At 41.5% G+C, this 15,970-nt stretch overlaps 3 protein-coding genes across 4 annotated transcripts; all 3 read left to right on the top strand.

Moving 5' to 3' along the window:
• The first annotated feature begins 102 nt into the window (after window positions 1–102).
• On the top strand, window positions 103–7,105 carry c1galt1lb (core 1 synthase, glycoprotein-N-acetylgalactosamine 3-beta-galactosyltransferase 1, like b). The gene is made up of 4 exons (XM_077602669.1): window positions 103–549; window positions 616–864; window positions 2,530–3,194; window positions 3,962–7,105. Exons 2-4 carry the CDS (start codon window positions 654–656, stop codon window positions 4,235–4,237), a joined length of 1,152 nt encoding a protein of 383 aa, XP_077458795.1. The 5' UTR covers window positions 103–549; window positions 616–653; the 3' UTR covers window positions 4,238–7,105.
• Window positions 7,106–7,456: 351 nt separating this feature from the next.
• On the top strand, window positions 7,457–10,391 carry apof (apolipoprotein F). 2 transcript variants are annotated; one of them, XM_077602668.1, is made up of 2 exons: window positions 7,457–7,635; window positions 8,207–10,391. In XM_077602668.1, the coding sequence occupies exon 2, from the start codon at window positions 8,208–8,210 to the stop codon at window positions 9,453–9,455; it is 1,248 nt and encodes a 415-aa protein (XP_077458794.1). In that variant the 5' UTR covers window positions 7,457–7,635; window position 8,207; the 3' UTR covers window positions 9,456–10,391. The 2 variants fall into 2 exon arrangements, with proteins under 2 accessions (XP_077458794.1, XP_077458793.1); XM_077602667.1 differs by lacking the exon at window positions 7,457–7,635 and adding an exon at window positions 7,676–8,058.
• A 678-nt stretch (window positions 10,392–11,069) lies between these two features.
• LOC144076200 (proliferation-associated protein 2G4-like) lies at window positions 11,070–15,857 on the top strand. Its single transcript, XM_077603863.1, has 13 exons — window positions 11,070–11,317; window positions 11,881–12,009; window positions 12,432–12,537; window positions 12,671–12,740; window positions 12,833–12,925; window positions 13,015–13,078; window positions 13,506–13,584; window positions 13,756–13,834; window positions 13,948–14,081; window positions 14,184–14,278; window positions 14,366–14,493; window positions 14,702–14,755; window positions 14,870–15,857. Exons 1-13 carry the CDS (start codon window positions 11,236–11,238, stop codon window positions 14,930–14,932), a joined length of 1,176 nt encoding a protein of 391 aa, XP_077459989.1. The 5' UTR covers window positions 11,070–11,235; the 3' UTR covers window positions 14,933–15,857.
• Window positions 15,858–15,970: the final 113 nt, after the last annotated feature.

Genomic DNA, 15,970 nt, shown 5'->3' with positions numbered 1-15,970 from the left:
TTGCAATGTTTAGATGACCATTTAAATTCTTCAATATGTTTTGTTGATCAAAAAAAGATGACATCCCACTTGTCAAGGTGGTCCTCAGGGGGGCGGGGCGAATGACGTCACGGAATAGCGGAAATATTTTCTCTGACAACTGGTAGTACTACCCTCTACTTTCATCAGCTATTTGCCACTTGATTTGTTTCACTTCCGTATTCGTTCTTAGCCAAACATTAGCGCAGCTTTTTTTAACACAATGAGATCGACATCCACCGAGTCTGCCACGTTCGTATAAACTTCAGTGGCTTTCACGGCTAGCCGTTAGCTAACATCCAACTACTCAATTAACCCCGTTTTCCGTTTCAGTTCTTCAGCGTGGTTTCTTCGAAATAATTAGCTGGTATTCCTTTATCCCAGCGGTTTCTGTCTCGTGGCATCAACGCACCGATCTTTAACCAAACCAGCCCGTTTTGCGTGGGATGCCAGCTCCTCTGGTCGGGTAACCGGAATATTCCACGGTTTTAAAGGATACGGATGTCATGTTGTCCACGATACGCCTACCCAGTAAGTACTATAAACCACTCCTTTCTAAACTGGGACTTGACACTCACCTTTGTTCTTTCTCTCGAGTTCTCGGCTGACGGTGACACACCAGTCCCACTCCCAGTATGAAATCCCTGGCGTCCAAATTCTCCCTGTGTGTGGGTTTCCTGGTGGGATTCGGCATGCTTTACCTGTTTATACGTGAAGTAGGCTACGCCGAGACGTTTTCCCTGCAGCCGATCCGAAAATTGGACGACCTCCACGATGACCAGGATGAACAGAGGTGGAAGAAGGAGCGATTTGCTCTCTTTAATCTCAAACACCCTCACCATACAGGTAAATGTTTTTTTTTCCAAATTAACAGGATAATCAGATGTGTGTAGGGTACAAGATCAAATTAATGCTCTAGTGCAGGGGTCGGGAACCTTTTTGATGGCAAGAGCCATAAACAATTCATATTTTTTAAATGTTAATCCTTGAGAGCCATACTCCGAATTTAAAAGTCAACATACATGAAAATGTGTGCCTTTTTAGTCACTTCACCACTTTTAAAGTACAAAAAGTCTTTGAATTATTTTGACAACATTGTTATGTTGTTGCTAATCAATGAGTATCAATGAGAAAATCGATGCAAAAGAGTGTAATGAAAAAAAATGATTATAAGGCGCTGGGGGTAATGTCAATGCCATAATACCAACGTAATGCTCCTATTCCTGCGCTTTCTTGCCAGCAGTTTCCATAGTTTACCTCACTGGTTAGTGGAGAGCCATATGCACCCATCAAAAGAGCCATATGGGGCTCCCGAGCCATAGGTTTCCTACCCCTGCTCTAGTGGGAATGCCTTTTGGAGTGTGGTTTGATGGAACACCCTGATTTTCGACAAGTCGTGGTCGAGATAAACCCTATGCCTTTGAGTTGTTGGTATCTTTTGGACAGCAATATTTCTAAGCGGTAGACACAAAGGTATAGGATAGTAACACTGTAAAAATGATTGTGGCCAGGTTGAGGATTCAATAACCTGTTTAAATGCCAATTTATGATGATAGACATCGAATCATGTGGCTGGGGTTTTCCCTTCTGCTTTGACTTGGAACATCAAATTGAATTAAAAGTAGTCATTTGTTCTTTCAATGATTAGAGAGCACCCAAAGAAATAATCTGAAGGGTAGCTGTGGGAAACTTAATATTTTATTCATAGTCCTATTTTTTCAATTTGAGATTGTGGATTTGATTGTGTTATTATTAACTTTTTTTAAAATTATTATTATTATTTTTTTATAAACCAAACCAAACATCCTGCACCCTTTTCCATCATGTCAAATTGAGCCAAGGTGGTCCTTAATTTAGGAGTTAAATACGTTCCATGACCCAGCTCACCGGGTTGCAAAGTCTTACGGATCTGCTGTCTACAAGATTAACTTGGAGAACCGCAGTCCAATAATCTTCCCATCCACAGGATAACTTGAAACTGTTAAACTGCTTGTGTTTAAGTTTTCAGGCTTCGAGCTTGACTGTGATGTTGTACACTGACATCTGATGTAAAAAAAACTAGAGAAATGGAGATGGGGGAAATTTGAAGTACAAATTCTGATCACAGCTCTGATAGAAATGGAAAAGAAATTCAAAGCGCATGCCAGGCTCAGGCCAGAAATAGTGCAACATATATTCTGAACTGAAAAAGAAAATCAGCCAGCCCATTTTTATACAATTGAAAGGAATGCCAGCTGAGGTTCACCATGAAAACAGTTGAAATCAAGCATGACTGCGTAGTATTGCGGTCTCTAGAGAAACTTGACCGACTCGACAAGCAAGAAGTTTTCATAGCAATATCTTTATTAAAATCAAAAAGGGGTATTATTTAATTTAATGTTTTTTGCTACATTTATCAAACTTAAAAGAAAATATATTTTTTTCCATTTCATATGAATCCACATTGCTTCCAAACTAGCCGAAACCCAAAAATCCCAACCCTAACAAATACAATTATTTATTATTTTTCAGGTGAGGACAGCAGAATGGCAGATGAACTTTACAAAAAAGTACGTGTTCTTTGCTGGGTGATGACCGGGCCCAATAACTTGAAGACCAAGGCTCGCATGGTAAAGGACACATGGAGTCGGCACTGCAACATTGTCATCTTTATGAGCTCTGTCGACGATCCGCACTTCCCAACCGTGGGATTGGGTACAAAAGAGGGCCGCGATCAACTTTACTGGAAAACCATCCGGGCTTTCCAATACGTCTACGAGCATCACGGCAATGAAGCCGACTGGTTCCTCAAGGCGGATGACGACACTTATGTCATGGTGGACAACCTGCGTTGGGTCCTTACTAACCACACCCCGGAAGAACCCATATATTTTGGTCGAAGATTTAAGCCCTACGCTAAGCAGGGCTACATGAGCGGCGGGGCGGGCTACGTCCTGAGTAAAGAGGCTCTGCGACGATATGTGGAAGCGTTTAAAAACAAAGTGTGTACTCACACCAGTTCTGTGGAGGACCTTGCAATTGGCCAGTGCCTGGAGAAAATTGGAGTGCTGGCAGGAGACTCCAGAGACACTGTCCAAAGGGAGACATTTCATCCCTTCATACCTGAGCAGCATCTCACTTCAGTTTTTCCCAAGAGCTTCTGGTATTGGAGTTATTGCTACTACCCCATTTCACAGGCAAGTAAAGGATTGTTTCTTGACAATAACCAGCTCACCACTTGAATTGATTGGAGATAAAATGTGTCCTATCTGATTTTATACCCCCGAAAAATGCTCTAAATCTGTTTTTAGGACAAGATCTTTGTCTTTCAACTGGCGCTTACGTAACCTTATTTTGCGTATTAGCACCATGAGGTCATAAAGTACCATGGAAAACTAAGTTAGTTCTTTGTGATGTGGGTATGACTAGCAAACAGACTTAATGTCTTAACCAGTGTTTACAAAACTTTGAGAGTGAAGAAATAGAAAATAAATCATGCTATTTACTGCAGGGCGCTGCTAATTAACATCCCAGCTCACTTCGGGCCAGAGGCAGGGGACACCCTGAATTGGTGGCCAACCAATCGCAGGGCACAAGAAGACAAACAACCATTCACACTCACACTCGTACCTAGAGGCAATTTAGAGCGTCCAATCAGCCTACCATGCATGTCTTTGGAATGTGGGAGAAAAACAGAGTACCCGGAGAAAACCCACGCAGGCCCGCAGAGAACATGCAAACTCCACACAGGTGGACCGACCTGGATTTGAACCCAGGTCCCCCACTGTGAGGCCGACACGCTAACCACTCAACCGCCGGGTCGCTCTATTTTGATCTTGACGGAAAAATATCTTGTTCGAGTGATTAATCAGGCAATGGTCATTTCATGGTAAGAAGTTCAGATGATGTTTTGGATTCTGTGCATTGTTGTGTACCTGCCCCCTGATCATTTGTTTCTCCCCAGGGTCCAAACTGTTGCTCGGACATGTCCGTGTCCTTCCACTATGTGCACGACAGCAACATGTATTTACTGGAGTACTACGCCTATCACCTCCGTGCCTTTGGCTACAAATACCGCTACCAGCCTCCGGCCCCTCTCGGCTACACCTATGAGTCGTTAAGGTCTAAGGATGATGATTCTCCGAAAGAAAAGAGCAATGATTTTTCACAGGAAAAAGAAATTGTAGTTAGTGAAAAGAAATCAGACGCTATTCTACCTACAGCTGCCAAACAAGAGTAAGATGAAAGAAAGGATCGGGGTCTCGGAAAACCCCTCGGCTCATATTTAAATGGCAATAGTTTAATTGTCTTTACCTGCAGACTAATTCAGCTGCCTTCTTTGAAAGCACTGTTTGTATTCATGTCAACTAGCTAGAGGAGTGCCATTGTTAAAATATTTAAGTTAACAAACCAGGTCGGACTTGATTCTCACATTGTTTTTATTGCCGCCCCACGCCTTGAACTAAACACACATCAGTTGTGTAAGCTGCAGGGTCACTGAAATCATTGTTGGCACATTTCATCATTTACCATTCAGTTAGGGATGGGCCTTCAAATATATTTTCTTGAGCAAAGAATCCGGAAAGTTTATGAATGATCGCAGATGACTGAAACTCCCTTAACCGTCAAATGATCTAGCTTGAATAAACAAATTGCAACAGAGAGAGGAAAAAAACAGAAAAACTTTCACATTGAAATGCACAAGCCAGCAGTAAAAAAAAGGAAGATCTGACTGATTCTTGACTGAAAATGAGAGTAGCTTTGTTTTAGTGAGCAGATAATGGAAACTGAGGCCATATACTCAACTTTTGGAAAAGTTAGAATAGACTAGTATATAAAAGCTTGATTTAAAAAAAAAGGTTGTTTTTTTCACAAAAAGAACCCTGTTAAGTGAAATTGACGTGATAGGCTTCATGCTGGCGAGACCACTTCTGAGCGCCCTGATGTCGCAGAATGGGAATGCGGCATGACAACCAGGCGAGACATCTTTGTGTAGTGTTGTTCCAAAACCACGTTCCGTATCAGTCTTTGTAGTACCGAACCAACGCCGTATTTTGATTGGCATGGCTTGGTCAGGCACTGCTTAAAAACTGTTGTAAAACAGGAAATGTAAATTGCCTGCCTAATACGGTTGATATTTATTTAATGCACTCTAAAACCCGAGAGTTAAATGTCTCTCTTGGGCGAAAGAGTGCAACATCCATGTAATTACAAAACCTGTAGATTTTAATCAGAGAGATCATATACATATGAGTTTTTTTTTAATGGTACTTGCTGCAACATCTAACATTTTGCGTTCATTCATGTTTTGTTCTCAATTATCCAGATGTTTGAATCACCAATTTGTTGTTCATATGACATTGATTCTTTGGAGACACAATCGTATCAATTTAATGATTTATACAATAATTATGGTTTGGTTTATAAAGAACATTCAGCACCGTTCAAACAGAGAAATGAAGCCTCCGCCCATTATGTAATAGTCTTTAATTTAATTGCTATTTCAACGTTATTTTTAACCTGTTTGGGAAACTCCCTTTTCTTCTACGGCTCTGATACTACCTCCTAAGGCAGAAAAAAAAGTGCCAGGTTATTTACGCCTTGTGGACACGACAGTTGATATTAAATGTAGATATGACACAAACATTTTTAATAATTAGAAGTCAACAATTGTTGTATTCTAAACACCCTAAAATGCACTATGGTTGAGATGTGTTAAGCTTCTATTGACTACAAAAAGAAGGGACAATAACTGAACAACTGTCGTCTGATCAGAAGGAAAAAAATGAAGTTGTCGCTCGACTGCACACTTAAAGGATTCAGATCCGTCTCTGGAGGTCATGTCGCACGATTGGCTGAAATTTCTTGTGGCAAAGGACTCGTCATAATGCAGTGTGCGTGTCTGCTAGCGCCAGCCGCACACTTGAATTTGCATTAGAACGTCACCCTGATTGTACTAGCCAATGAATTCAAGCCTTCCAATAATGAGCACGGCTTTGCATGCCAATCGATGACTTGTATTTTTAACAGGGGTGTCAAACCGGTCCTCAAAGGGCCGCAGTGGGTGCAGGTTTTCATTCCAACTCAGCAAGGATACCTTTTGCAAGTGTAATTAGTTAATTAGTCAGGTGCTACCTATTTTAGAAGACACCTGATTGGTTAAAATGTCGGCACTGGATCGGTTGGAACAAAGATCAGGACCCACTGCGGTCCTCGGCGGAATCGGTTTGAGACATGTGATTTTAGGATATGTTTTACTGCAATGTTGATTTAGAAAATGTGGTTGACCTGTTTTTCTTTTGTAGCTTTTGCAATTTAAAACTGTCAAACCAGATATGCTTATGCTTGAATACACGAAAGTTTCAGAGGCGGTTTAAAAAAAAGAAGAAAAAAACAGATTAAATATAATTTGTCAGGTATTTTTCCAAAAAGACCCCTCCACCCCCCGAATGTATGTACTTGAGACTATTTTCCTCGCTTGTTGTGTGAGTCCGTTTTCAAATGCCTTTTTGAACTGTACCTGCACAGCCTCAGTCCAAGAACACGCTAGACTTTCCACGTCAGTTTTCTCCGTGTGTTGAGAGCATAACTAGTTTTGTACGTGGCGGGTTTTTGTGACGTCTTCGTTATAGGCAATCGTAGACGTGTTTTGTATTAATCTTGTACGGAGCGATATTTTATAATGATACTTGTTTCGGAAATTAATCATTTGTTAAAGCAAGTTTATGACTTAATTGGAAGGACATTTGAAAAAATTACAGGCAGCCATTAGTAGACGTTAATTTACGCGAACGATTATAAATGTGCAGTTTGTCATCAAGAGTTGATAGTTTTCATGTGTCCATGATTTCTTAATTATCAGCACCTTTCTGAGCCATTTCTATACTGATACAAGTACTCATTTTTTTCTCTACCATCAAAATTTATAGTTTTCTTGACAATCGTCTCCCAATAACAAATGATCTTAAAGGTGTACAGTACTGTATTTATGTTTGTAATGTATTTATGATCATTTTCAATTGAGTATTTTATAAAGCGAGTGTGTGGGCAAGCTGTTTGCGATGACTTCTACCTTAATCCCTAAGAATAAAGAATATTTTATTGTAAATTTAGTTCATGTTTGTTTTTTTATTTGATTTTTTTCAAGGTGTTACCGTGTACAAATAACAAATTGTTTGGAACTGAAATTGAATTATTACATCAGGTTTACCCACATATTCACACTTATAGACTTGAACATATGTGCATGTGATAATTGTTATTAAGGATGTCATGAGGAATAGCAGGCAGTCTGGGATACTCACATAATTAACTAAAATACCGTATTTTCACGACTATAAGGCGCACTGCATTATAAGGCGCACCCTCAATGAATGACATTTGAATTTTTTTTTCCATATATAAAGCACACTGGACTATAAGGCGCCCTGTCTATTTTGGAGAAAATTTAAGACTTAAGTGCGCCTTATAGTCGTGAAAATACGGTAGTAGGAAATAACAGGAAAAATATTTTTTTCAATTCATTAAACAAGTTTTATTCTGCTGGTTTTATCATTCTCTTTAACAAATATCTAATTTTACAGAAACACAACACCAATTTGGTAAACGAAAGAACGGAGACACTTCCAAGGACATTTTGTGAGTATCCATTTTGAGGACTAAGCTCCATATGGCTCACTTGCTTTTCAAAGTACGGAAAATAAATCAGCTAGGCATGAGGGGGAGAGTGCTTTCAAGTATTTGGGTCAAAGACAAAACCCGGTGAGGGGATGAGAGCCGAAACAAAACTGCCCGAGAAACACATGGACTTTTACCACGTGAATCAATATTCCAGACCTCGGCTCCATTGTTTGCGATGGGGCCAAAGGGAAGCGTGAACAGAACAGGCAGAGGAGGGCTTTGGGATGTCTTAAAAAGAAAGGGATTCCCATTGGTGGCTTGGAAAAAGCCTGCTTGGAATTTGAGGCAAACACGTTGGGTAACAAATACAAAAATCCTACAGGCAGCAGTTTTTTTTCATTCTCATTCCAGTCTACCGTGTGGAATCTGCTTATAGCTGAGGTATGTAAACAGTTTTAATGATAACAGAACATGTTCGAAGCTGATATGAATCGTGGAATGCACTGCTTTTCCCCTGTTGCAACTATCTTTGTGCTTTGTGTATTTCGAAGGATGTTGACTATGCTTTTTGTTTCTGTCATCAAATCAGAATGATATCGTCCAAGTTCAAGTGGCTGTTCCTCATTCAGCTCTTACTAAATGAACAGGCTCTGTGCAGTGTGCGACTTTCTTCGTGGTCAGCAGCAAGCGGCATTCTCGCAGATGGGGTGATAGACAGGCAGCATTCTAAAACACAGTTGCAATATAGCCTACCGTCCGATCTCGACTCGAGGTTTTCACCTGCAGAAAATGGCCTCGATTCAGCCAAACTCATCGTATCGCTCCTGAAGTCAGAGCTGCAAGGGAAGATCGCCAATCCTCCCAATGAGAGGAATATAAGTTGCGGGGAGCTGCTCTCGGCCAGTGGTCTGGATGACCCTTTTGCCTCCAGGTTCCCTCAAGAGCTTCTGGGACTGTCTTTGGTCCCAGTGTTGGTGACGCTAGGCTGCCCGCAGGAGGCGCAAACTCTCGTGGTCAAGCTATATGAGCTGTTAGGGGTCGCTGATACTGACGAACTCCTCCTGGAAGTTGCAAACCTGATCCAGAGGAGGACAAATCTGACATCTGAAGCCACGACATCCACTCGGGAGAACGATCAAGCCGGCCTAGACGCGGTCATGTTCAACATTCAGCAGTTAGCCACAGTGGGAAAGGGATTGCGACGAAGTAAGAAGAGGCAACATTGCGATGGTTGGACACGGGTCGATGGAAGCGCACTGATTGGAGTAGTTGTCCAGGACAGCCAGGGTGGGTTGGAGGAGGCCATGGACACTTGCGAAAAGCTGGGGCTCGCTTGTGCCGGTGTCGCCGGCGGTGGTTTCCCTGGACGCTATCAGGCGGTGTTCAAGAAAGGGAGTCGTGTCCTACCCTCGCTAGCGACAGACTGCTGGATCCGTCGGTGTGAGGCAGAGCTCTCAAGAAATAGCGCCTCCTCGCCACGGCTTCGACGCGGCCTACAGAAAAGTTGCATCAACCAAAATGAGGAGCGCGTGTACCGAGTGATGGAGTGGATCCCCGCAGTCAGCACCCTCTATAATCTGGGCACCGCGGTGTATTACGCCTCGGTCAACTGCTCCGAGACGGCAAAAGAACGAGCCGTTCTGACTGCCGTCGACCTGGGCACCGACGCCCTCATGGTCGCCACGGGCGGCGCCGCCGGAATTGCCGGTTACGCTCTCGGGGCCGGTGTCAAGACGGGCGTCAAGGCCGGCGTCAAGTACCTACTCAACTCTATGAAGAATGAAGACGTGTTGGTCAACCAGTCCAGATCGGAGGAAGGTGTCTTCACTGTTCCGTAAACAAAGGCAGCAAGGAACGACCAAACTTCACGCTTTTGTCCGCATTACTACTTTCTATTTTCCTCATAATTTTTTGTGTTCGTTCTCCACTGGCACCAGACTTTACGTAGTGTTTGACCACATCAGAGCGGTTGAGAATATGGAAGAATTAGTTTAAATTATGGTTTTAGCCTTCTGCTCTGCAGCTGTAGTTTTTAAATAAATAGTTCATTTCAGCTAGTAAGTTGTTCAATATATATTTTGGAGTGGAAATTCAGATGGTTCTGTACTGAGTTCATAATTGAGGGACTATTCATTTGCTATATGGCTTATCTTTGAAACCGTTGCATGTGAGTTGGAGGATATCCCAGTGGACTTTGTGCTTGAGGTGGGGAAAACCCGGACCTGGTCGGGAAATAGTAGTGCACCTGCATGCCAGCAGCCGTTTACGTTTATGTTCAAGTGAATGTGTTTTTATGTTTTGTGGATTAGTGATACAGATGTGAGGTGAAATAACCTATCTAATCTACTAGTTATAGCAGCCCGGTGGCTTGAGTGGTTAGTGCGTCGGCCTCACACTTCTGGGTTCAAATCCAGGTCGGTCCACCTGTGTGGAGTTTGCATGTTCTCCCTGGGCCTGCGTGGGTTTTCTCCGGGTATTCCGGTTTCCTCCCACATTCCAAAGACATGCACAGTAGGCTGATTGGACGCTCTAAATTGCCCCTAGGTATGACTGTGAGTGTGAATGGTTGTTTGTCTCCTTGTGCCCTGCGATTGGTTGGCCACCAATTCAGGGTGTCCCCTGCCACTAGCCCGAAGTCAGCTGGGATAGGCTCCAACACCCCTTGTAACCCTACTGAGAATAAAGCGGTTAAGAAAACGAACGAATAAATGAATTTGTTAGACACCAAGGGCCAAAATTTGATATTTGAGAGTCAAAGATCCAATCTGCCATTTTTTAAAAAAATATTATTTAACAGACATTGATGTAGAACAAATGTTTCTTTGCACTAGTTCTTATTAAAAGCCGTCATTTTTGAAAAATATTTGGGTTTATTCATCCAAAATAGGCATGATGTGACTAATGAATTTAATGGTTTTGTTTTACTTTAATCCACTTTAAAAGGTTACTGGTATTAAGGAGGTTGCCCAGATTTTATACTTTTATTTGAAATTGATTTTGGCTACATCCTCTATATTCCTAGCTTTATTATTTGACGGTAAAACAGTTTATGGTGTCACTTAGATGTTAAAATGGCATAAAACACCATCATCTAAAAATCCATTGATGGGATTGGGAGTCATTCTAGAGGAGTGGAATGGAAAATTGAGCAGGAAAAAATAATAATGCCTTATCTTATACTGCATGTGGTGAAGTCAAGAAAAAATATAGCTTGAAATGAAGATGATAGACTGCTGTGAGTAAAGTAATACCATTTCATGAGCTATATATTGACATTCAGGTTGTCAAATGATGGTTTTGCTAGTTCAAAGTGCTCGCCTGTGCCACATACAATATGGCCGGCGCGCTGACGCTTTCTAGCAACCTCCCTGCGTATCGTATGGATGTCTATCGCCCACATTTTGGCGGGTCCATGGCGTCATCGTGACAGAGAACCATCATTTCCTCAGTGGGCGGGGCAAAGGGGGCCGGCCTGGCGAGCTGGCGGGGTTCGGTGTGGCTCAGCGGCAACCCGGCTGAGGAAGCTCTCAGAGGAGTTTGGTCGTCGACACCCACCCGGACCGGAGCCGCGCCATTAGTGGCACTTTTTGCCCGACAAGTAACTGCATATCCGTCGAGATGTCCGACGACGAGCAGGAGCAGACCATTGCCGAAGACCTAGTGGTCACCAAGTATAAGATGGGGGGCGACATAGCCAACCGTGAGTGGCCGCCGTGGGTGCTACTCGTGGGGGCCTGTACAAGTACAGCCATGTGGTTTACACGGGAGGCACGCGTATTCTGACCCAGCTAGCTCCCTAGCATGCTAACTAGCAGCTAGCAGGTGCAAGCAAGGTTCTTCCAAACTCGAACGCTTGTTTGGAGGCAAACTAGCAATGGAGAAAAAGCGGTTTTATGTTAAACCCAAATGTACTAGAACATGATTTATTTATTTTTTATTCACCAACAATGTATTAATAACTTTTAGTTATTTATATGTTTATATTTTTAGATGCATGATAAAAGTTGTTCAAAATTACAATCAAGTTATGAATGCACCATTATACGCACGTTTTATAAACTCAGTTCAGGTGCTCAGTTAAGGTAGTATTGATTTGATACAGAATTTTAAAGAAAATCCACTTAAACTAAATCAGAAGTGGTTGTCATCATGTTTAAAGTGACTTTATATTATCAGATTGCAGAGGTGCAGATCTTTTTTTTTAACATTTGTATTCTTTCTTTATTTTCATGGTCTTCTTCTTCACTTGTTCTTCCCCCTCAGAGGCTTTGCGTCTGGTTCTGGAAACAGCCAAGCCTGGGGTGTCTGTCCTCAGCCTGTGTGAGAAAGGTGACACCTACATTATGGCTGAAACTGGGAAGGTCTTCAAGAAAGAGAAGGACATGAAGAAAGGTAAGGTTTATATACTATGTATACTGCAGTGTTTGATCCCGGATCCATTTTCGTGAGCAACGACTGTTTCGCTGTTTACAAGGCCATTGCAACTTCCATCTTAAAACAGAGTGAGCTGCGTTCGGCACACCTAATCTAGTGGTCAATAGCTATAAATGAATTTACTCAGCGCCACCCAGTTTCTCTGAAGGGCTCCATTTAGGGCTCAAAAAATGAGTTTCGCCAAGAGCCGGGATTTTACACTTCCTTGCTGTGAGCTGAGCCCAAAATAAGGGGACTTGAGATGAGGATAAACGTCACCGAAAATGAATTTAATCAAAGCTTGTTACAATGTGTCATTCTTAGTAGCTGCTAATACATTTTGTTGTTAGAAAAGTCTAGATAGGCTATACACAGTTTTCTTTTTTCTTTTTCCTTTTTAGGTATTGCCTTTCCGACCAGCGTCTCCGTCAATAACTGTGTTTGTCACTTCTCCCCCCTGAAGAGTGATCCTGACTACGATCTGAGAGATGGAGATTTGGTCAAAATGTAGGCTCCTTGGACGTTCTTCCTTCTTTGAATATGCTAATTCATTTGAATTCTGCTCATGCCTTCTGATGCACTCTTGGCTGAATCCAGTCGTGCTTTACATGTCAGTAAAATGTATTTTCTGTCTTTCCAGTGACCTCGGCGTTCATGTAGACGGCTTCATTGCCAATGTTGCTCACAGCTTTGTAGTGGGAGCGTCGAAGGTGAAGACCGTAAACTGCCGAAGCACAGTACAGTTGTATTATTTGGCCTCATCTTTGGGGAACATGACTTAAATTTACTGACTTTGCTGCAGGAGAAACCCATCACAGGCCGCAAAGCTGACGTCATCAAAGCGGCCCATCTGTGCACCGAAGCCGCTCTTCGCCTTGTCAAACCTGGCAACCAGGTATACTTGATGCAGAGTAATGTGGAATCAATGAAATTGAGAAGTGGACATAATCAGATAATAAATGCTTTAATTTGTACGAATTACAGAATACTCAAGTGACCGAGGCCTGGGGCAAAATCTCTCAGTCATTCAAATGCTCACCCATTGAGGGTAAGTACTTTTTTTTTGGAAGAATGATAAATCCCTGTTATACTGTATCTGTATTTTCTAATAATATTTTTGCAGCAAGTTGTGTTCCAAGCAATTTCAGTAATCTATCACCAAAATCGATGACAGCCACTTTAATCATTTACCAGGTCAAGCAGATTTAGCAATCCCAATTCACTATCAATTTCCAAGATGTGTCTCAAATCATACTCTTGAAAACACATTTATCTGTTCGTGGATGTTTTCGGTTATGTGTGCAGGCTACTTCAATGACAATAATGAGGCACATATCTTATTTTTCCATATTAATCCCAATATAAATGTTTTTGTTCATTTAATGGTGTTAAATTGTCAATTTTCCATTAAAATCATCTTATTAAAAGTAAGTAGAGGTGTACATTATATGTAAATTCTCTCCTTTGTTTTAAAGGTATGCTGTCTCATCAGTTAAAACAGCATGTTATTGATGGAGAGAAGACCATCATTCAGAACCCATCAGACCAACAAAGGTTTTTTTTTCTATTGAATCCAATTGCATTTTTAATGAGATTCATTTTTTTTGGTCTGGGAAGTAACAGTGTGCTACACATAAAAAAACACAAAAGGCCATTTCAACATTTTAGGAAAAAGCAAAGTGTTTGAATGCCGTTGCTCACTTTTGACTATTTTGCTAATGCCAGAAAGGATCACGAGAAGGCAGACTTTGAGGTCCATGAAGTATACGCTGTGGATGTCTTAATCAGCACTGGAGAAGGAAAGGTCAGTGACTTAATACTAACAACAATAACAATCATCCACCATATTATACTTTAGCGGTAACATAAAATTATTATGTTAATGATCATACAAATGTCCACCAAATCTACTGCCAGGCCCGAGATGGAGGGTTGAGGACCACCATTTATAAGCGGGATGCCAGTAAGCAGTATGGCCTGAAGATGAAGACTTCACGTACATTCTTCAGTGAGGTGGAACGGCGTTTTGATGCTATGCCCTTCACTCTCAGGTAAACAAAAATATATATTGTTTTAAATAGCTACTAACAACTGCTATAACTCCAAGATAGAATTCAGTACTAGATGTCCTTGTCCTGTATTGCCCCATTTAGAGCCTTTGAAGATGAAGCCAAAGCCCGGCTGGGAGTTGTTGAATGTGCCAAGCATGAGTTGCTGCAGCCCTTTAGCGTCCTACATGAGAAAGAGGGTAATTATTTCCCCCACTTAAACGTTTTAACTCTTCAGTATTTGATTGATTTTTTTTTCTTTCTTTTTACTGAACTCTTACTTTCAGGAGAGTTTGTAGCCCAATTTAAGTTCACAGTGCTGCTGATGGCCAACGGCCCTCACAGGATCACCGGCGGACCCTTTGAACCGGAGCTTTACAAGTCAGAGCATGAAATCCAGGACGAAGAGCTAAGGGTATGTGTGAGCTGGTTGGGTCTTGTTAAGTGGGCTACACACACTGCGTAACGATTTTAAAACTCTTGACCCGGCGCCTGATTTAACAAATAGAAGATCTCCTTGACTTTGGAAAAATACTCTAATTGACATTATGCATGTAGCCTGCTTTAGACGATACACTGTAATGTTTGATCCTAACACTCGTCTCTCTTTTTTTTCTTTTTAGACTTTACTACAGAGCTCTGCAAGTAGGAAAACACAAAAGAAAAAGAAAAAGAAGGTACTTTTTGAACAGAAATCGTGGCAGCAGACCCATTTTGTCTCTCAGACATGTTTTTTTTCAAGCACTGTCATATTTTTTTTTCATCCACTTCTTTGCCGTCACTTTCCTCAGGCTTCAAAGACAGCAGAAAACGCAGCAGTTCAGCCGAGTGAGGAAACAGAGGCATCACAATAAATGACTGCCTTCATACTAACGCAAAAGGAGAGCCCAAAGAGAGCAAGAAGACGACCACGCTGTCCTCCAGTCATTCTGAAGAACTGATTTCACCTTTCGTCCAATTTATAACAACAAGATCGTGTACTGGAAGGGAATATTTCATAAGTGACATTTTGTTTCTTGAACACATGGATGCCTAACCCTTTACTGCATCACAGACAGGATTTAAAAGAACTAACTATAAGTGAGTGCATTTTTTTCCCTAAAATTTAATCCCCACTCACCGTCCTTGTTACGGTACATCCAACCTTTAAAACATTTTAAGATGACGTTGGGCATTAATGGGACTAACAAAGTGTTTTTGATCTTCAAATACGATTAAATAATTATGGGAGCTGTTGCTTTCAGCTCACATGCAATTGGAATGAATACACTGACTGTCGGAGATCTTGTTTCTCTGGATGAACCAAATTCACAAGTCTGTCGCTGTACGTCTTCTATTTATTTCAAGGGAAGTGCGGTAAAGGGTTATATTTGGTGCTTGTCACTCATGAAAACTGTCCATGTGGGGCTAGTAGTTCTACAAATGTACAATGCAAATATAATAGTATTTACAAAGGTTTGTAGTATCGTCAACATGTGCATCAATCTGTTGGGATAGTATTTTAAGGGTAGTCCCACTTAAACAAAAACAAACAAAAAAACGGTGTTTGGGAACAAATGCTGAATTTACTGCCAGTTTATCCATTCGGGAGTAGTTATGCAGGTTTTAAGCTTCTGAGGGGAAAAGGCACCCCATGTTTGAGGAGTGGAGATGTTCTGGGTTCTTGTTGGTCCAAATGTGCACTCGTGCATTGTAGCTCAGTCAGTGGGCAAGAACTTTTCAAATAATGACAAACTTTTTCATATTTCTTTGTTTTCAATAAAGGCACGTTTATGCCTATCCTTTGTCATTCTCGTCTCTTTCTAATATCTTTAACACGTGTCATAAATAGTTGTATGACATAGTTTAGTCTAGCAGGTAATAACATACTAACATGAATAATTCTCCAACGA

This window comes from Stigmatopora argus, chromosome 6, assembly GCF_051989625.1.
Source record: "Stigmatopora argus isolate UIUO_Sarg chromosome 6, RoL_Sarg_1.0, whole genome shotgun sequence".
NCBI classification, from domain to species: Eukaryota; Metazoa; Chordata; class Actinopteri; order Syngnathiformes; family Syngnathidae; genus Stigmatopora; species Stigmatopora argus.
The sequence above is the reverse complement of the archived record's forward strand: the minus strand, read 5'-3'. Positions and strand labels throughout refer to the sequence as shown.